At 57.9% G+C, this 14,750-nt stretch overlaps 1 protein-coding gene and 1 long non-coding RNA gene across 8 annotated transcripts in view; one reads left to right on the top strand and one right to left on the bottom strand.

The window, feature by feature from the left end:
• Nucleotides 1-14,750, top strand: part of TRIOBP (TRIO and F-actin binding protein) — a 53,931-nt gene that overhangs the window by 23,292 nt on the left and 15,889 nt on the right. For 3 of the 6 annotated variants that reach the window (XM_072844036.1, XM_072844039.1, XM_072844038.1), the window contains exons 8-10: nt 1,197-1,274; nt 3,639-3,776; nt 12,758-12,814. In XM_072844036.1, the coding sequence (XP_072700137.1) occupies nt 1,197-1,274; nt 3,639-3,776; nt 12,758-12,814 (273 nt within the window). Of the gene's footprint in view, nt 1-1,196; nt 1,275-3,638; nt 3,777-7,603; nt 7,802-12,757; nt 12,815-14,750 lie in introns of those variants that run through there. The other 3 variants (XM_072844040.1, XM_072844041.1, XM_072844037.1) reach the window with 2 other exon arrangements.
• Nucleotides 6,338-14,619, bottom strand: LOC140642868 (uncharacterized). 2 transcript variants are annotated; one of them, XR_012039265.1, is made up of 3 exons: nt 11,159-14,619; nt 9,903-10,000; nt 6,338-6,542 (listed from the first exon to the last, which is right to left on the bottom strand). It is a non-coding gene; the product is annotated as an uncharacterized lncRNA (long non-coding RNA). The 2 variants fall into 2 exon arrangements; XR_012039264.1 differs by lacking the exons at nt 9,903-10,000; nt 11,159-14,619 and adding an exon at nt 7,093-7,304.

Genomic DNA, 14,750 nt, shown 5'->3' with positions numbered 1-14,750 from the left:
TACACCATGGTGAGGCTCTGGAGTCCCTGGGAAGCTAGCCATGGCCATTAGGGAGGGGCAGGAGCACCAGGTGCTTAACAGCATTTCATGAATGACCACAGAGGCATTCACCAGGTGCTGCTGGGGTTCCCTCTATGCAAATCCTTGGTATGGCTTCCTCCTGGACTTCCTTCTACCCAGATTTACTCTCTACTTTGCAGAGCTGGCTGCAGAATTCTGTGGGCGCATTGCCAGCCTTTGCATGTGCCTTTCCCATTGCTTAAGATGCTCCTCCCTTCCCTCTTCACCCACCACTTATTGTTCAAGTCTTAGGCCAGGTGCCCTGTTCTGAGATACCTTCCCTGAATACTCACCCCACCCCTACTTTGATAATATTTCCCTTCTAGGCTCGGTGATTCTGCTACCCTCCATCTGGCCACACTCAGTTGTCATTTTCCCCTAAGAAAGATGAGCTCCATGGGGGCAGGAGCTGCACCTACTTTATCTCTGCACTTCTGGCTCCTGACTCAGGGCGTGACACAAAGGAGGGGTTCAGCTCAACAGATGATTGAACAGTGAATTTATGAATGCTTGAATGCATGCAAGAAACAAATGGAGGATGGGTGGGTCAGTGGGTAGATGACGGGTGCATAATGGACATTGGATGTGTTAGTGGGTGATGGACAGATAAATAGATAAATATGATAAATGATAAAAAGTTGGGTGGAAAGTCAGATGGGTGATGGTGGAACAGATGATGGATGTTAGATAGATGATGTTGCTTAGATGCCAGATGGGGTGATGAACTGATGGATGGATGAATATGAGTAGAATATGGATGGATCGTTAGTGTGTGGAAGGATAAATGTGGACTATGAATGATGGGTGGTGAAAGAATATTGGAAGGATGAGTAGATGGATGATGGATGAATGGATGTTGGATGGACTGAGAAAGGCTACATGGATGTTGGATGGATGGATAGATGATGAATAGAGAATGGATGTATGTGTGAGATAATGGATATTGGGTAGGTTAGTGAGTGGATAATGTAGGGCAGATATTGGGTGGTTGGATGGATAATACTTGGATCTTTTGATGTTGGATGCTAAATGGATGTTGGATGGATGGATGATGAACGGATGGTTAAGAAGGTGGAAACATGAATGGAACCTGGGGAATAACCCAAGGGCTAAGCTCTGTTCTTTCTTATCTCCAGTTACAATCAGAGGAGCCTGAGGAGTCAGAACCAAGCAAAGGCCAAGACTCACTGACCGACCAGAAGCAGGCAGACTCGGTAGTTGGGTCATGGGTGTGGGCACATAGGGCGGTGAAGGGAAGGGAAATCAGGTTGGATGTGGGCTGAGGTCCTCTGATGAGCTCTAGGGTCGTCCAGACCAGGGTTGGCTCTGCCATGGGGCCATCTATGTGCATGGTAGGGCCTTGAGAGGAGGGCCTCCAGAGGAGCTGGGCAGCAGAGCCACCTCTGGCTTGGGGACCTGGGTAGGTAAATGATCCTTGGGTCCAAAGCCCAGGGCTCTGCTTTTAACTTGTTAGGATGCCCTGAAAATTCACTCCCCTTTTCTGGGTAAATGGCAGTTTGACCCTGATGGTGTCTGGAGGCAAGGTCCTTCTGGTTCTGGAGGGCTGGCCAGGCAGGGAGAAGGGGTAGAGATTCCAGGAGCTGGAGCCAGAGAACTGCCGAGGAGGTGCTGCCGTCAGCTGAGCCTGGATGGTCTCCAGGGTCCTGGGCGGGAGAGATGTATACGGGAGGGGTGCGGGGTGGGACCCAGTGAGGCTGCTGGGAGGCCCGGCTGCAGCTGGAGCACATTGCCGGCCCCGCCCCTCCCCACAACCTGCCAAACAGACTGTTCTCATCACCCTCGGCCTCCAGAGAGGTGAGGTCAGAGCTGACAGCCCGGGCAGCGGGAGGCAGGGAGAAGGAGACCGGCTGCTTGGGGCTGTGCTTTCCTCGTCCTGCTCTTGTTCTGCTATTTCGGTGCTGCCGCCTGAGAAGTCAAGTTGTGGGGGGGGCATCTGTCTGGCTGCCTGGAACCCCCGGGCTGGCCCTCCTGCTAATCGGAGGTGGTCCAGGGGTGGGTTCTGCCCAGACTGGCACTGTGCACATGAGGAAGGGAGTCATCCCAGATCACACCGCCAGGCAGCCGCTGACCTCCAGCTAGGACCTGGGGCTCTGGACCCTGGTCCCTCTGCGGCCTGGGCGTGGCTTCCTGGCCCTGTCCTGATTCCCCGTGCGTAGCCTCCCACAATGGCAGCAGGACTCTCACTGCTCGGTGACCTGTCTTCCTGTCTGTGAAATGGGAGGGGACAGAGGACCGACCGGTCACTAAAGGCACTTCCAGCTCTCACACGGGCTCTGGCAACTTTGCTCTTCCTCTTTCTGGGTTATTTCTTCATACTTCCTGGGGCCAGAGTTTTGTGAACCAAAAAGCAAGAGCAGTATAGGGGGTCCCCCTCTAATCCCCACCAACACGAAACCTCTCAATCCATTTCCAGGCAACCTGGATTGGACAGAGCTGATGACTGCCTCGTTTGCTTGTCCGTTCATTCATTCATTCATTTATTCATTCATTCATTCATTCACATATACTTAGAACCTTCTGTATGCCTGGGTGTGGGCCAGAAGTAAATTGGAGCACATGGGGCTCCTGGTCCGGTGGCCAGGGCTGTGCTGGGGAAGGTGGAGGCTGGGTGGGGAGCAGTCCTTCCCCCAAAGCCTTGCCGGACCCATACTTTGACGCTTTCCATTCCACTGCCAGATGCTCTCTGGATTCTGAAGAGTGGGGACCCCTGCAACTCTGTCCTATCTCTCTGGCTGTAAGCTGCTTATGGCACTTTGGGTAAATGTCTCTGCTTTGCTGGGGCCTGTCTCCCAAACAAAGATGACTGCAAAGGGGGTGCATATGGGGGCTCTGCCAGGGGTGACCGCAGAAGTCTGTGATTCATTCCTTTCATTAAGGGGAGAGAGCAAGGCAGGTGGGGGCACTTATGTGACCCCTTGGTGCCAGACGGGTTGTTGCCATGGGGAAGATGGACTCAGAGTTTCCACATCTTTAGGTATTTCATGAGAAACTGGAAATAGGCAGTTATATGTTAATCTCTTGATTCTTTTTTCTTTTTAAATTTCATTTATTTATTCATGAGAGACACACACACAGAGGTAGATATATAGGCAGAGGGAGAAGCAGGCTCCATTGCAGGGTGCCGGACATGGGACTCGATCCCAGGTCTCCAGGACCACGACCTGGGCCAAAGGTGGCGCTAAACTGCTGAGCCACCTGGGCTGCCCCTAATCTCTTGATTCTCTAACATTGGGACCTAATGCACATTATCTGAAAACCCTATGCAGGCTGAACACACCTCTGGGGCCTGCATGGCCCTCCTCCTGGCCACTGGCGGTTTGACTTTAGGATGGTGCACGTCTCCAAAGGTGCTGAGCCCCAAGAGCCCTATCAGCCAAACACCCCGTAGTGTGAATGAGTTAACAAGCTCTTTTCTTGGCAGCTCTGTGAGACAAGAAAGGTAGGAACCCTGGGCCTCTGAGGTGGGCATTACAGAATAGGCAGGGGAGACTGTAGTCAGCCCCCCCCCCCATCCCACCAAAGGGACGTGGGGGCCAACACTGGACCCTGTTTGACAGGCAGACAAGAGGCCAGCGGAGGGCAAGGCTGGGAGCCCACTCAAGGGCCGACTGGTGACCTCATGGCGGATGCCCGGGGACCGTCCCACGCTGTTCAATCCGTTCCTGCTGTCTCTGGGGGTCCTCAGGTGGCAAAGGGTAGGCTGGCTCCAGCAGGGTGGGAGGGATAAGGGTGGGAGAGAGGGGGAGGGGAGGAAGGATGTTGGTGTCAGTCAAAGGATGGAGAGTGGAGGCTGGGAGGGGGATTTGGGGCTCCCATACAAGAAAGGAGAGATAAAGGCAGGGTCCTCAGGGCCCCGTGTCTCTGCAAGTGGCTGGGATTTCCCACCCCCAGGACAGGGCTGGGGCTGTTTTCACTTTTTGGGGTGGGGGGGAGACTGAATAATCTACATGGCTCCCAAAAAGCCAAGGGGAGCCAGGTTGGGGGAAGGGAGAGCGAGATGGCCTGAGGGGGGCTCTGGGATTGCAAAGTGTGTCTCAGACCTGGGCCTGAGCCAGTTTCACAAACATCTGGCATTACGTAACCTACCCCCTGCCCAGTGAGGGCTGTAAACACTCAGGCCTCTGGTTCAGGGTTTCCTCAAGGGCAGAGAAGGGAGGCAGCTATGACTCTCTCCCTCCTGCCCCCTTCACAACAGAGGCAAGGCCCCTGGCCTCTCCAGGGGCCACTGGCTGGCTCGTAGGGTCCCTTCTCTTAGTGACAGGCTGACTCTTGCACTCTCTTTGGGCCTGGGTCCAGCACTAGGCTGGGCACATTAGGGACAGTACAACCCATTTTGTGGATGAGAAGACCGAGGCTCAGAGAGGTGAGCTGACTTGTTCAAGTTGCACAGATGGGGTTTAGAGGAGCTAGCCTCTTGTGATTTTCCTGGTTCCCAGACGAGAGAATGGTTGCAGCTAGCCTCTCCACCCCCCACCCCCCCCCCGCCCCACCAAGCCTCAAGGGCCACATCTGTGTAATGGGGAAAAGTCTATAGTGACTCTCAGGGCTGCAGAGAGCAGGTTGCTCAGGATGCACAGAGGTGCAAGGGTGGGCCGGGGGGTGGGGGGAGATCTAAACACTAACTTTCCCTGATACCTTATGATTTCCTCTCTGCTGCTTTTGGGGGTTAAGGCACTAGGGTGATCAGACAAACAAGGTTATCTGGGCAGGGTGGTACCTTCAAACCCTGGGCGGGAATTACCTTATCACACTAAGTAAAGGTTGCCAACGTGCGGCAGGTCTGGCAGGAGGGAGCAGGTAAGTCACTGGCAGAGAGAAGGGCACAGAAACAGGGGGAAGGACTCTGGGATAATGGTGCTGGTGATGAGAACCAATGGGCACCTCCTTTTGCTCAGCTCCATGTTCAGTGAGTGACATGCCTGAGCGCATTTAACCCTCAGCACCAGGCATACTAAGTACAATGTGTATTGTCCATTTTACAGATGAGAAAGTGAAACCCGGGGAGGAGAAAAGCCACTTGTTCTAGGTCACACCAGGGGCAGAGCTGAGATTTGAACCCTGCTCGGGCTGACTGCGGAGCCCTCCCACCTCTTTGCATCCTGAGCTCCAAGCCCTGCTTGCAGAGAATCTCCACAGATTTTTCCCCATTAGACAAATGTGGCCATGGAGGCTGAGTTGGCAGCCGTTTCCTCTCTCATCTGGGAAAGAGGAAACTCAGGAGCTGGGAATGGAACTGCCAGCGGGGCCTCCCAGACAGTTACTTAGAGCAGCTTCAAACATCTCTTGTGTTGGAGAGTGAAACTGGTCCAAGGTCAAGAGTCAGGAACCCTAGGCTTGAGTCCTGTCTGTCACCAATGTGCATGGCTTTGGGCCATCGTCACCCTTTCTCAGCCTCATGGTGTTCTCCTCAATAGGGTAGCAGTTTGACATGGATAACCCCGGAGTTTGGTGGCCCTGGATTCCTAGGTCTGTACTAGCTCCGTCCTACTAGGGACAAGCTGTGGTAAGGGACCCATCCCTCCATTTGTGCATGCCTTCCCTAGACCGATGTTTACTGAAGACCTACTATGCACTGGGGCCCTGGGCTGGCCTCCAAGATACAGGCTCAGCCCACAGGAAACTCAATTTGGTGAGGCCACTGACATGTAACTGATGAGAACACAGTGTGGTCATCACTTTAGTGGCTGAATGTCCGATGCAGGGAGCCCTGCGCGAGGAGATTCTCCTGGGGGCACTTTGGCTCCTTTTGGACTGAGAGACCTGGAGGGCCAGGTGAAATTTTCCAGGCAAAACAAACATTTGCAGAGAGGGGAGGAAGGGGTGGGGGACAGAAGGGAGTGTGTGTGTGTGTGTGTGTGTGTGTGTGTGTGTGTTGGGGCACAAAGGACAGGAAATGGAGTGTTTCAGAGAACCACAAGTGTAGTCCCATTTCAGGTATAAAGGACCTGGCTTAATCTGGGAATTCCCAGTTGCTCAGTGTGATGTATCCCTAGCACGTAAAATGTGTGTGTGTGTGTGTGTGTGTGTGTGTGTGTGTGGTGATGGAGGACAACAGGCAGGGGTCAGATTATGATGGACGCTGACAGCCTGGAACAAGAATGCAGAGCTGATCTATTAGCACGGGGGAGGTGTTGAACTTTGAGCAGGAGAGTGATCTGATCGCTGGGTTAAGGGTATTACAAGCCGAGTCCCAGAGGCCAGGAAAGCAGCAAGGAGGCTGGTGCTGTCAGGGGCCACTGGGCCAGGGCACTGGTGGTAGGTGGGGTCTTCTGTTTATTCACTCACTCTATCAAGGACCAAATGCCTGAGTGAGGTACAGGCGTAGGGCACACGAAGGCAGGAAGGCCAGTGTCTAAAGGAAGATAGGCTTGTTCTTGGCCTCATTCCTCAGGGTGGAGAAGAGGCGGTCCAGTGGGAAACGCGGGAAAGAACTTCAGGTCCCTGGGACTCTGTTTCTTTGTCTGTGAAATGGGGGGAGTCATTATGGATATGACCGCAATAATATTTGAACCCCAAACTGAGATGACAGAAAATTGGAGTGGCAGTTATTCCCAGCTCCTCTGCCCCACCTCCCCTAGCGACGGCACTTAACACTGAATCCTTACAGGAACACCGTGAGATAAGAGCAGGAAGGATCCCCTTTTACAGAGGGTGAGGCCCAGAGAGGTTAAGCGCTGTGCTTAAAGTTAACAGGGTTTGAACCACAATGCCGCACAAGCTTCCACCACATTTTCAACAAATTCCATCAAGGTCCCTTCTGTGCTGCAAGGCTCAGAGGAGCTCCCGCAGGCAAGAGGCCTCTTACAAACTGCCAAGTGCTGAGAATGTGGGAATCAGGTGTACGCCCACCCCCAAGAACCCAAAAAGGGGTTCTTAGGCCCAGAAAGACCCGCTTGTGAGGAGGGGCCGCCTGGGGAACGCCCTACCTTCCCTGAGCTCACCGTGCGCTTGCATTCCCCGCTAGGAATCCCCGCCCCTTCTTGCTGTGTGACTTTGGGCAAGTCGGCTCACCTCTCTGAGCCTGTTTTCTCATCAGTAACATGGGGACAGGGACACCTCCCGGTCAGGTCTGTGGCGAGGCCGAAGTCAGGTTGCACAGGTAAGAGCGGGGCTCGGCGAGTCGCCCACGGCCCCGTGGAGCGGAGGCAGGACCCCGGCTCCGTCCGGCGGCTCGCAGGAGCCCTAGGCAGGGCGACCGGGCGCCGCCCCCGCTGTGCAGCCCCGCGCCGCGGCCGGCCGAGTCCCCTGCACGCCGGGCCCCGCCTTCCTGCCAGCGCCGGCGGCCGCGGCCCCACGCGGCTCCCTTCGCCCCATCCGCCCGCCCCCCCGCCGCCCCGCCGCCCCGCCGCCCCGCCGCCCCGCCGCCCTCGCGCCCGTCCCGGCGCGGCAGGCCCCGCCCCCCGGCCCGGCCCGCGCTCCCATTGGTCCGCCCGCGCCCCCGCCGCTGTTTGTCCGGGCTTCCCCGCCGCCCATTGGCCCTCCCGGGTCCTCCCAGGAAGTTTGAAAAAAAAAAAAAAGTTTTATGGGCGGATGGAAGGGGCCGGGGCAGCGCCGGGGAAGGGCAGGGCCGGAGCGGCGGCGGGCGGCCGAGCGGGGCGGCGGCGGCGGCGGCGGCGGCGGTGGCGGTGGCGGCGGGGTTCCCGCGCTGCTGGGCCCGGCCCGAGAGCCCCTTCCACCTTCCTGCGTCCTGCTCCCGCCGCCCCGGGGCGCCGCCATGACGGTGAGTGCCCCTCCGCCGGGCCGCCCCTCCGCCCGGCCGCTCCCGCCGGGGCACCCTCGCCTCCCGGAGGCGGAGGCGGAGGCGGAGGCGGGCGCGGAGGAGGTCTCGGCCGGAAGACGCGGCGAGCCCGGCGCCCCCGGCCGGCCTGCCTCCGCTGGCCGCAGCCTCCCCTCGGCTTCCCGGGCGGGGGGCCAGGGCGACCCCGAGGAAAGCGGGCTGCGGGCCCCGGCAGCCCTCCGCTCCGCCGCCACCTTTGCGGGACGGGTCGCGGACACTTCGGGCGGCCGCCTCCTACCTGCCCTCACCCCCCGGGGAAGACCTGACCCGACGCTGCCAGACTCCCGGGGCTGCGGGCAGTGCGGGAGCGAGGACGGGCCCGGCCGCGGCGTGGGGTCGCGCCTGGGCCGCAGCGACGCCGTCCCGGCTCGGAAGGGGCGCGCAGACCCAGCGCTGGGACGGCTGCCTCCCCGCGTGGGCGCCGGCCCGAGGCCGGGGGGTGAGGGGCCGCCCCGCCCCGCCCTGTCCGGGAGCCCGCGCTGGGACTTCTGGAGCGGCGCGATGCCCTGCTCCGCCGGGCTTGCCACTTGGCGGCGGCGCTGGGGCTCGGCGGGGGCAAGCCCACGAGTGAGGTGGGGCACAGAGGGGCAGGGCGTTGTCGTGCTCTGGGGGTGGACACTCCCCAAGTCACGTCGGTACCTGTGCCTCAATGATCGTATCGGGCCACACGGCTGAGGTCACCATTATTCCCATTTCACGGCTGGATAAACTGAGGCTTGGGGAGGGACGGGGGTGAGTGGCCCGGGGTTGCCCTGAGCGTAGAGGAAGGAGTAGCTTCTTTTCAGGTCAGTCTGGCCCCTTGACCGTGATGTTCTGGAAAGGAGGGGCGGGGCTGCTTTTGGTTTCTGGCGACTGCCTTGGGGAGGCTCTGACAGCCTGGGGGCGGGGGGGGGGGGTGATGGAGTTGAGCGGGGAGGGTTTGCGCATGCGCACGTCCCTTCCCTCAGCTAGTGGAGACCCTGACAAGAAGTGAGCTGGGCTGCCCCTGGTTGGCCCTAAGGGCCCCTGCCCCCGTGAGTGTGATGACCGGGCCGCTGCTTGGACTTCCTCGGCCTCCGCACATCCTGCCACCTCCCTGCTGGCTCTTCCTGTCGTCAGCAGCCTCCCTTTGGTCAGGGAGCGGAGAGGGATGTGGGGGGAGGAGCTGAGTCAGTGTCCTGGCCACCCACCCCCAGGCCCCCAAGCCCAGGGGGAGGGTGGTTGCATTGCCTACTGGGTGCCTGCCAGATCTCGAACTGGGTGCTTTCACGTTAGCAGAGTTGATCCTTTAAGGATGATTATAGCTTCCCATCCAACCGATGAGAACACTGAGGTGTAGAGAGGAAGTAACATGGCCCCAGGGCTGAGCCAGCATTTGGATCCAGATCTGTCCGAGTTTTCTCTCCGGGGCTAAATAAGAAATGTACACTGTTGCCTCTCTTGAGGAAGCCCGTGGTGAACAGGGGTGAGGCTGCTCCGGGCAGCCTGTGGGAGCACTTGGAGGAGGGACAGCATATCCCTGTGGTGGTGATGGGGGCTTCCAAAGGAAGACACCCTCCCGTGATTGATTGTCAGACTTTGTCAGGTGGAAATGGACTGGGGAGGGAACACTGTAGACAAACACATCCTGGTCATGTTTGGGGAAAGCTGAGAACATACAAAAGGGACCTGGAAAGGAAGGCCTCGCAGGCCAGGAGAAGCAGTTTGGGCTTTGGTCAGGGGCACTGGGGAGCCAAGAAAAGTTTTGGAGCAGAGCAGAGGCTCATGGTCACCACTGACAATGTTTGCTGTGTTCATCGTGGTTGCTTCATGCCTGAGCCTGCCCTAGCCTTCTGTCCCTCCTGTACCTTTTCCACATCCTTTTCCCCTCTCCTGGCCTCCAGCCCTGAGCTCAGAGATCTACAGGGAGCAAGTGGTAAAGTTGCCATGAACAGGTAAATGCCTGAAGGCTTCAGGAAGCCGGGCCTGGAGTCCCAATCTGCCTCACCTCCTTTTGCCTTGGCCCCACACAGCCCTGCCCTTGGAGCCTCCTTCCCCAGCCACTGCCTGGCATCAAATTATATACCTGTCCACTTGTTTATTGTCTGTTTCCTGAGTTCCACCAGGGCAGGGGCCACATCTCCTGTTTGCAGCTGATTTCCTGGCCTAAAGCAGTGGCTGGTGCTTTAAAAAAAAAAAAAAAAATTGTTTTTCAGCACACATTCTCTTAGCCCCTGGTCCTGGAGGGGGTCAGCGCATGTCTCTAACTCCAAGTTGCTTCTCCTCTATCCTGTGAGGGATAAGTGAATGGCTTTAAGATAATCACAAATGCAGCAGAGGCTGTGGGAGAGCAGCTGGCATGGTGTGTGCTGTGTACTGGGAAAGGGGCCTCGGAGGTGGCAATTAAACTGGGCCTTAGGGCATGAGTAGGGATTTGCCTGGTCCACGAAGGAGGAGGAAGACTGGTATTTAAGCAGAAGACATGGGCCCATGTGGAAGGTCGGGGGTCCTGATATGTTGAGGATCAGAGAGCATATGTGGTGATATAAAAATGGAGTTCTCTGCTCAAGAGGGAGGCCAGGCTGGAAGGGTGAGCTGAGGCTTTTGTGCCATCAGGCAGCCGGACCTTGTTTAGAAGCCACTTGGAGCCATCCCTGGAGGTTTGAAGCAGACTTGTGACACTAGGCCTTTATGAGGGGGTCCGCCTGCCAAGAGTGTGCTTAGGGGCGGCCGTGTCAGTGGTCCAGGCAGGTGGGAGGCAGTGCTGACCTGTGGCCATGACCAAAGGGAGGAGAGGGCAGGTTGTGGGAGCTTCCTCAGGGAATGTGAGCTTCCTCACATGGAGGAAGGGTGCCTGGGCCCGAAGAGGCCATGTGGGAAGGAACAGCATGGAGGTTTAGGCTCCAGACCTTTTGACAGGGTTCCCAGGGTACCGTAGGACCTTCCCTGCCAGCGAATTTGAAATCTCCCATTGGCAGCCTCCTCCCCGCAAGGTGTCTGGGCCATCTAGCACCCGACATGGTGTGTGGTGTGTTTGTACCAGCTTCCAGAAGGTCACTGAGCTTCTCCGTGTGGAGCTCATTCAGTCCTCTCACAAAGCTTGGTGGAGAGCAGGACCGTCCCCCCATCATTTGCCACATTAGGCAGCCAGGGCTTAGGGAGGGGATGTGATGCACCCTCCCACACTGCCCCCTCCCCACCCTCTGCTTCCCAGGCAGCCTTTGGGGGTCCCTGCTTGCCATTCTAGCCAGGGAGCCCTTGCTCACCCCTGGAAGCCTATGGCTGATCACTGATCTCCCGGCCCCGGCCCAGTCTGATGGGCTCTGGGTCATCTGCTCGTACCTTCCCAGGAGCTTTCCCCTGATGCCAGCTCTGCGGGCCATCCCAGGTAGCCTGGCTTCTCCAGGCCGGGGGAGTGGGGGGTGACGACTGCCCCCAGAGCGCGGGAATTTAGACCAGGAAGGTAAATGAGGGTAATATTTATTCAGCAGGTTTTTGTCGAGGCCTAGTCACAGCGCGCCAGGCCCTGGGGGGGTTCCGGGGCTCTAGGTTCCTCACTGGAGGTTCCGGTCTGAATGGAGGTCACCCTGGTGATTTGGTGGCTCTGAGTGTAGCTGCCAGTCTTTGGTCTTAGCTTGAGACCTCCCTAAGCAGCCTCTGGCACTTGTGGAGAGCAGGGTAGGGGAGAATGGAGAGACACGGGGCAAACACAGCCCCGGGGTTTCCCAGCTCTGAATGGAGCCCTGTCCTCTCCCTCAGACAGGTATGCAGGAGGGGCTGCCCCGCAAGGGTGGGGCTGCTGGCCCAAGCCCCTCTTAAGCCACTTCCTCTACCTGAGGAAGAGGAGAACGGGCGGCAGGTGGGTCAGGGGAGGTGGCCAGGTCAGGTGGCTCCGATTTCCAGCTGCTGTCTCTGCTGCCTACCCCACTGGGCCATGCTGCAGGCTCCTTCCACGCAACCAGACACCTTGGCCTGGTGAGGTTGTGATGCCGGTGCTGATAGGTGGGCTCAGAGCCATGGCAACAGGTGGCTGCCTCCTCTGCCCATAGCCTGGCCCGCCCCACTCTCCTCCCTGCCAGTGGGCAGAAGCTGACACTACTGAAGGGAGCAGGACTTAGACAAGAGAGAAGTCTTGTCAGTGGGCTGGGAGGGTGTGGTGGTTGGAGCCCACCGGATGGGCACGGCCGGAGAAAATGCCTGGCTGAGCTGCTGCTTCATCTAGGCCCAGGTGGGGGTATCTAGCTCACAGGCCTCTGTGGGCCATGCTGCAGCTGGGAGCCCCCAGACCTCCGAGCCATGCCCCACTGGGCAGCACCCAGCAGGTAGGGCTTGCTGACACTGAGGTGCCATCTTCCTGGCCCTCCCAGAGATCTGGAGGGGACCAGAGAATCCCTGACGCTGGCCTGGGCCTGGCTCCATCTTTCAGGGTCTGCAGGAGACACAAAAAGGGCAGAGCTTGTCAGAACACAGGAAGATCAGTGAGCGGGGGATGAGCGGGGCATTAAGATATTCTCCTGGTGGGTCTCCTGGTCTTGTCAGTGAGAGGAACTGGACAGTTTGCTCAGCCCTGCCGGTCCAGACTGTTCTTAGAGCTCTCGGGGTCTTGATAGGCAGGGTTCTTCTGGGCCCTCACTCCTACTCTTCAGTGAGGAGGTAGGCTGGTGGGAAGGGGAGCCTGATATTGATGGGGATGTGCCAGTCATCCTGCCTACCATTGCTCTTGGCTCTCAGGTTGTTGGGGAAAGGGGCCAAGGCTGCCTCCGTGGCCGGGGAACCTGCCTGGATTTGGGGGTTACCTGGGCCTTCAGTGCCCCCCTCCTGGTTTCCCAGGACCTCAGTCTCACAGGACTCAGGGGAAGAATGGATGCAACACTCCCTCCTCCCCAGCCCTGGTTGGTTCTCCACCGGGCCTAAATTATCTGCCTCCTCATCTTCCCACAGCCCGATCTGCTCAACTTCAAGAAGGGATGGATGTCGATCTTGGACGAGCCTGGAGAGGTAGGAGGGCTGCAATGAGAAGGGAGGGGTCGGCCTAGGCAGTTTCAGTGCCTCCAGCAGGTCTCTGGGGGCAGCCCAGCAGGCTCAGCTGCTTCCATGTCTTGTCTAGGCTTCTAGAGAGCCTGGCCTATGGGTGGAGGGGCCTGAGTGGGCACCCTGAGGGCGGGTATTTTTTGTGCAGTTGGAGAGGGCCTTGGGCTATGGAGATGGGAAGGCAGAGGCTGCTGGGACAGTCTGCAGATGTACAGGGCAGCAGGAGTAGAGGCCTCCTAGCCCCTCACTCCCTGTACCCCATTTGCTCCTGTCGCCAAGAGTCCCTTGGCCCTCTCACCTTTGACAACCCTGGCTGGTTCTGAGGGTGTGGGGTGGAAGGGCTCAGAGAGATCAACTGGCCTGAGACGTTACAGATTCTCAAAGACTCAGCCATGTAGGCACCTCTCCCTCCCCCCAGAAGTGGGCCTCAGAGCACAGGCTTTGGAGTCTCACCAACCTGGGCTCCACTGGTCAGATCACAGCTTCCTCTGGCCTTAGGACCCACATCTATGGAATGGGCATGATGGATAATGATTCTTTCCAGGGTGGACAACAGGGTCAGGGAGGTCGAGCAGCATAGGATCCCTGCCAGAGCTCAGCTAATAACCTTTCCCTTTCTCTGATGCATCCATCCTTAGAACCAGGAAGGGCATCGGCCTCTCACTGGCTCTGCCCTTTCAGCTGCCAGGCTGGATGGAGTCTGGGAGCTGGAGCTGGCTTCCTGCCCACTCAGCCTGGGAGGGGACGGCTCCCCGCCCCTGTCCTGCATGCGCCCGTGGCTTGGGTCTGTGTGCAGCCCGCATGCCGGGGAGGGCTCCGAGCCAAAGGGAATCTCATTGTGTTTCCTACCCACATGTTTTATTCCCTCCAGCCCACAGCCTTCCGTTCCTGCTGCCTGCTCGCTGGTCCTCTGGTGGCTGTGCTCCAGGCTCACACAAGGCCTGGCACCCTGCCAGTGACCCTTCCCAACCTCCCCACCCAGGGTCTCTGGAGGGCAGAGATTATGGGCCCCACCCAGAACTGGCCGCTACTCATCTTCTTTCACAGGGTTTTGGAATGTCCAAGCTGGAAGGGCCCTGGGAGCTCAGCCAGCCCAACCCGTTGGTGCAGACAGGGGACAAGCCCACAAAGCTTCCATCTTTTCCAGGGCTGGTAGCCCCTGTGGTAGACCCAGGCCTAGAACTTGGGCTGCCTAAGACCGTGGAACTCACTGGCTCCTATCTCAGTCATAGATTAGGCTGAAAGGGCCAAAGAGACCATGTGGCCCAGAGACCCTGCCCTGCTTTATAGAGGGACAGTTGAGGTCCTGAGTGGGAACTCGGGCCATGCTTAGGACAATCCCGAGTAACTTAGTGCTTGGCCCTATGCTAAGTGCCATGAGAGACATACTCATGGCAGAGAGGGATAGATACTTCTAAGCTCACAAGAAGACTTAGGGACTTCTTATTAGCCCTACAGGTCAGAAGAGTGAAGCTCAGAGAGGTGGAGATACTTGATTGAAGGAACATAGCTAGCAAGGGATAAAATCATCGTAACCCAGGTCTCTTGGATGCTAAACCCTATTTCTTAGGGGAGGCCATATGGAAAGAATTCAAAAGTGTCATCCTGGCGCATCCTTGAAAACTTGCCATCTTCTTGAGAAAAGAAAACTAAGTATTTGAAATAACAATGTGGATAGAATTTGGTGATAGGGGAGCCCCAGGAGGGCTGAGGACTGGGTGGCATGTGCTGACCCTGCGAGTAGGTGGACCTTGACTGGCATTCCAGTGAATGGCCAGAAGCCCAGAGGTGGGCTGAGCTTGGCATATTTAATATCGGGCTGTTCTGGTCCCTTCCCCTCCCCTCCCCTCCCCTCCCCTCCCCTCCTCTCCCCTCCCCTCTGTGGCCTGCCAACCTAACCCCA

Source organism: Canis lupus, chromosome 11 (assembly GCF_048164855.1).
Source record: "Canis lupus baileyi chromosome 11, mCanLup2.hap1, whole genome shotgun sequence".
NCBI classification, from domain to species: Eukaryota; Metazoa; Chordata; class Mammalia; order Carnivora; family Canidae; genus Canis; species Canis lupus.
Note: the sequence above shows the minus strand (reverse complement) of the source record. Positions and strands in the feature narration are given on the sequence as shown.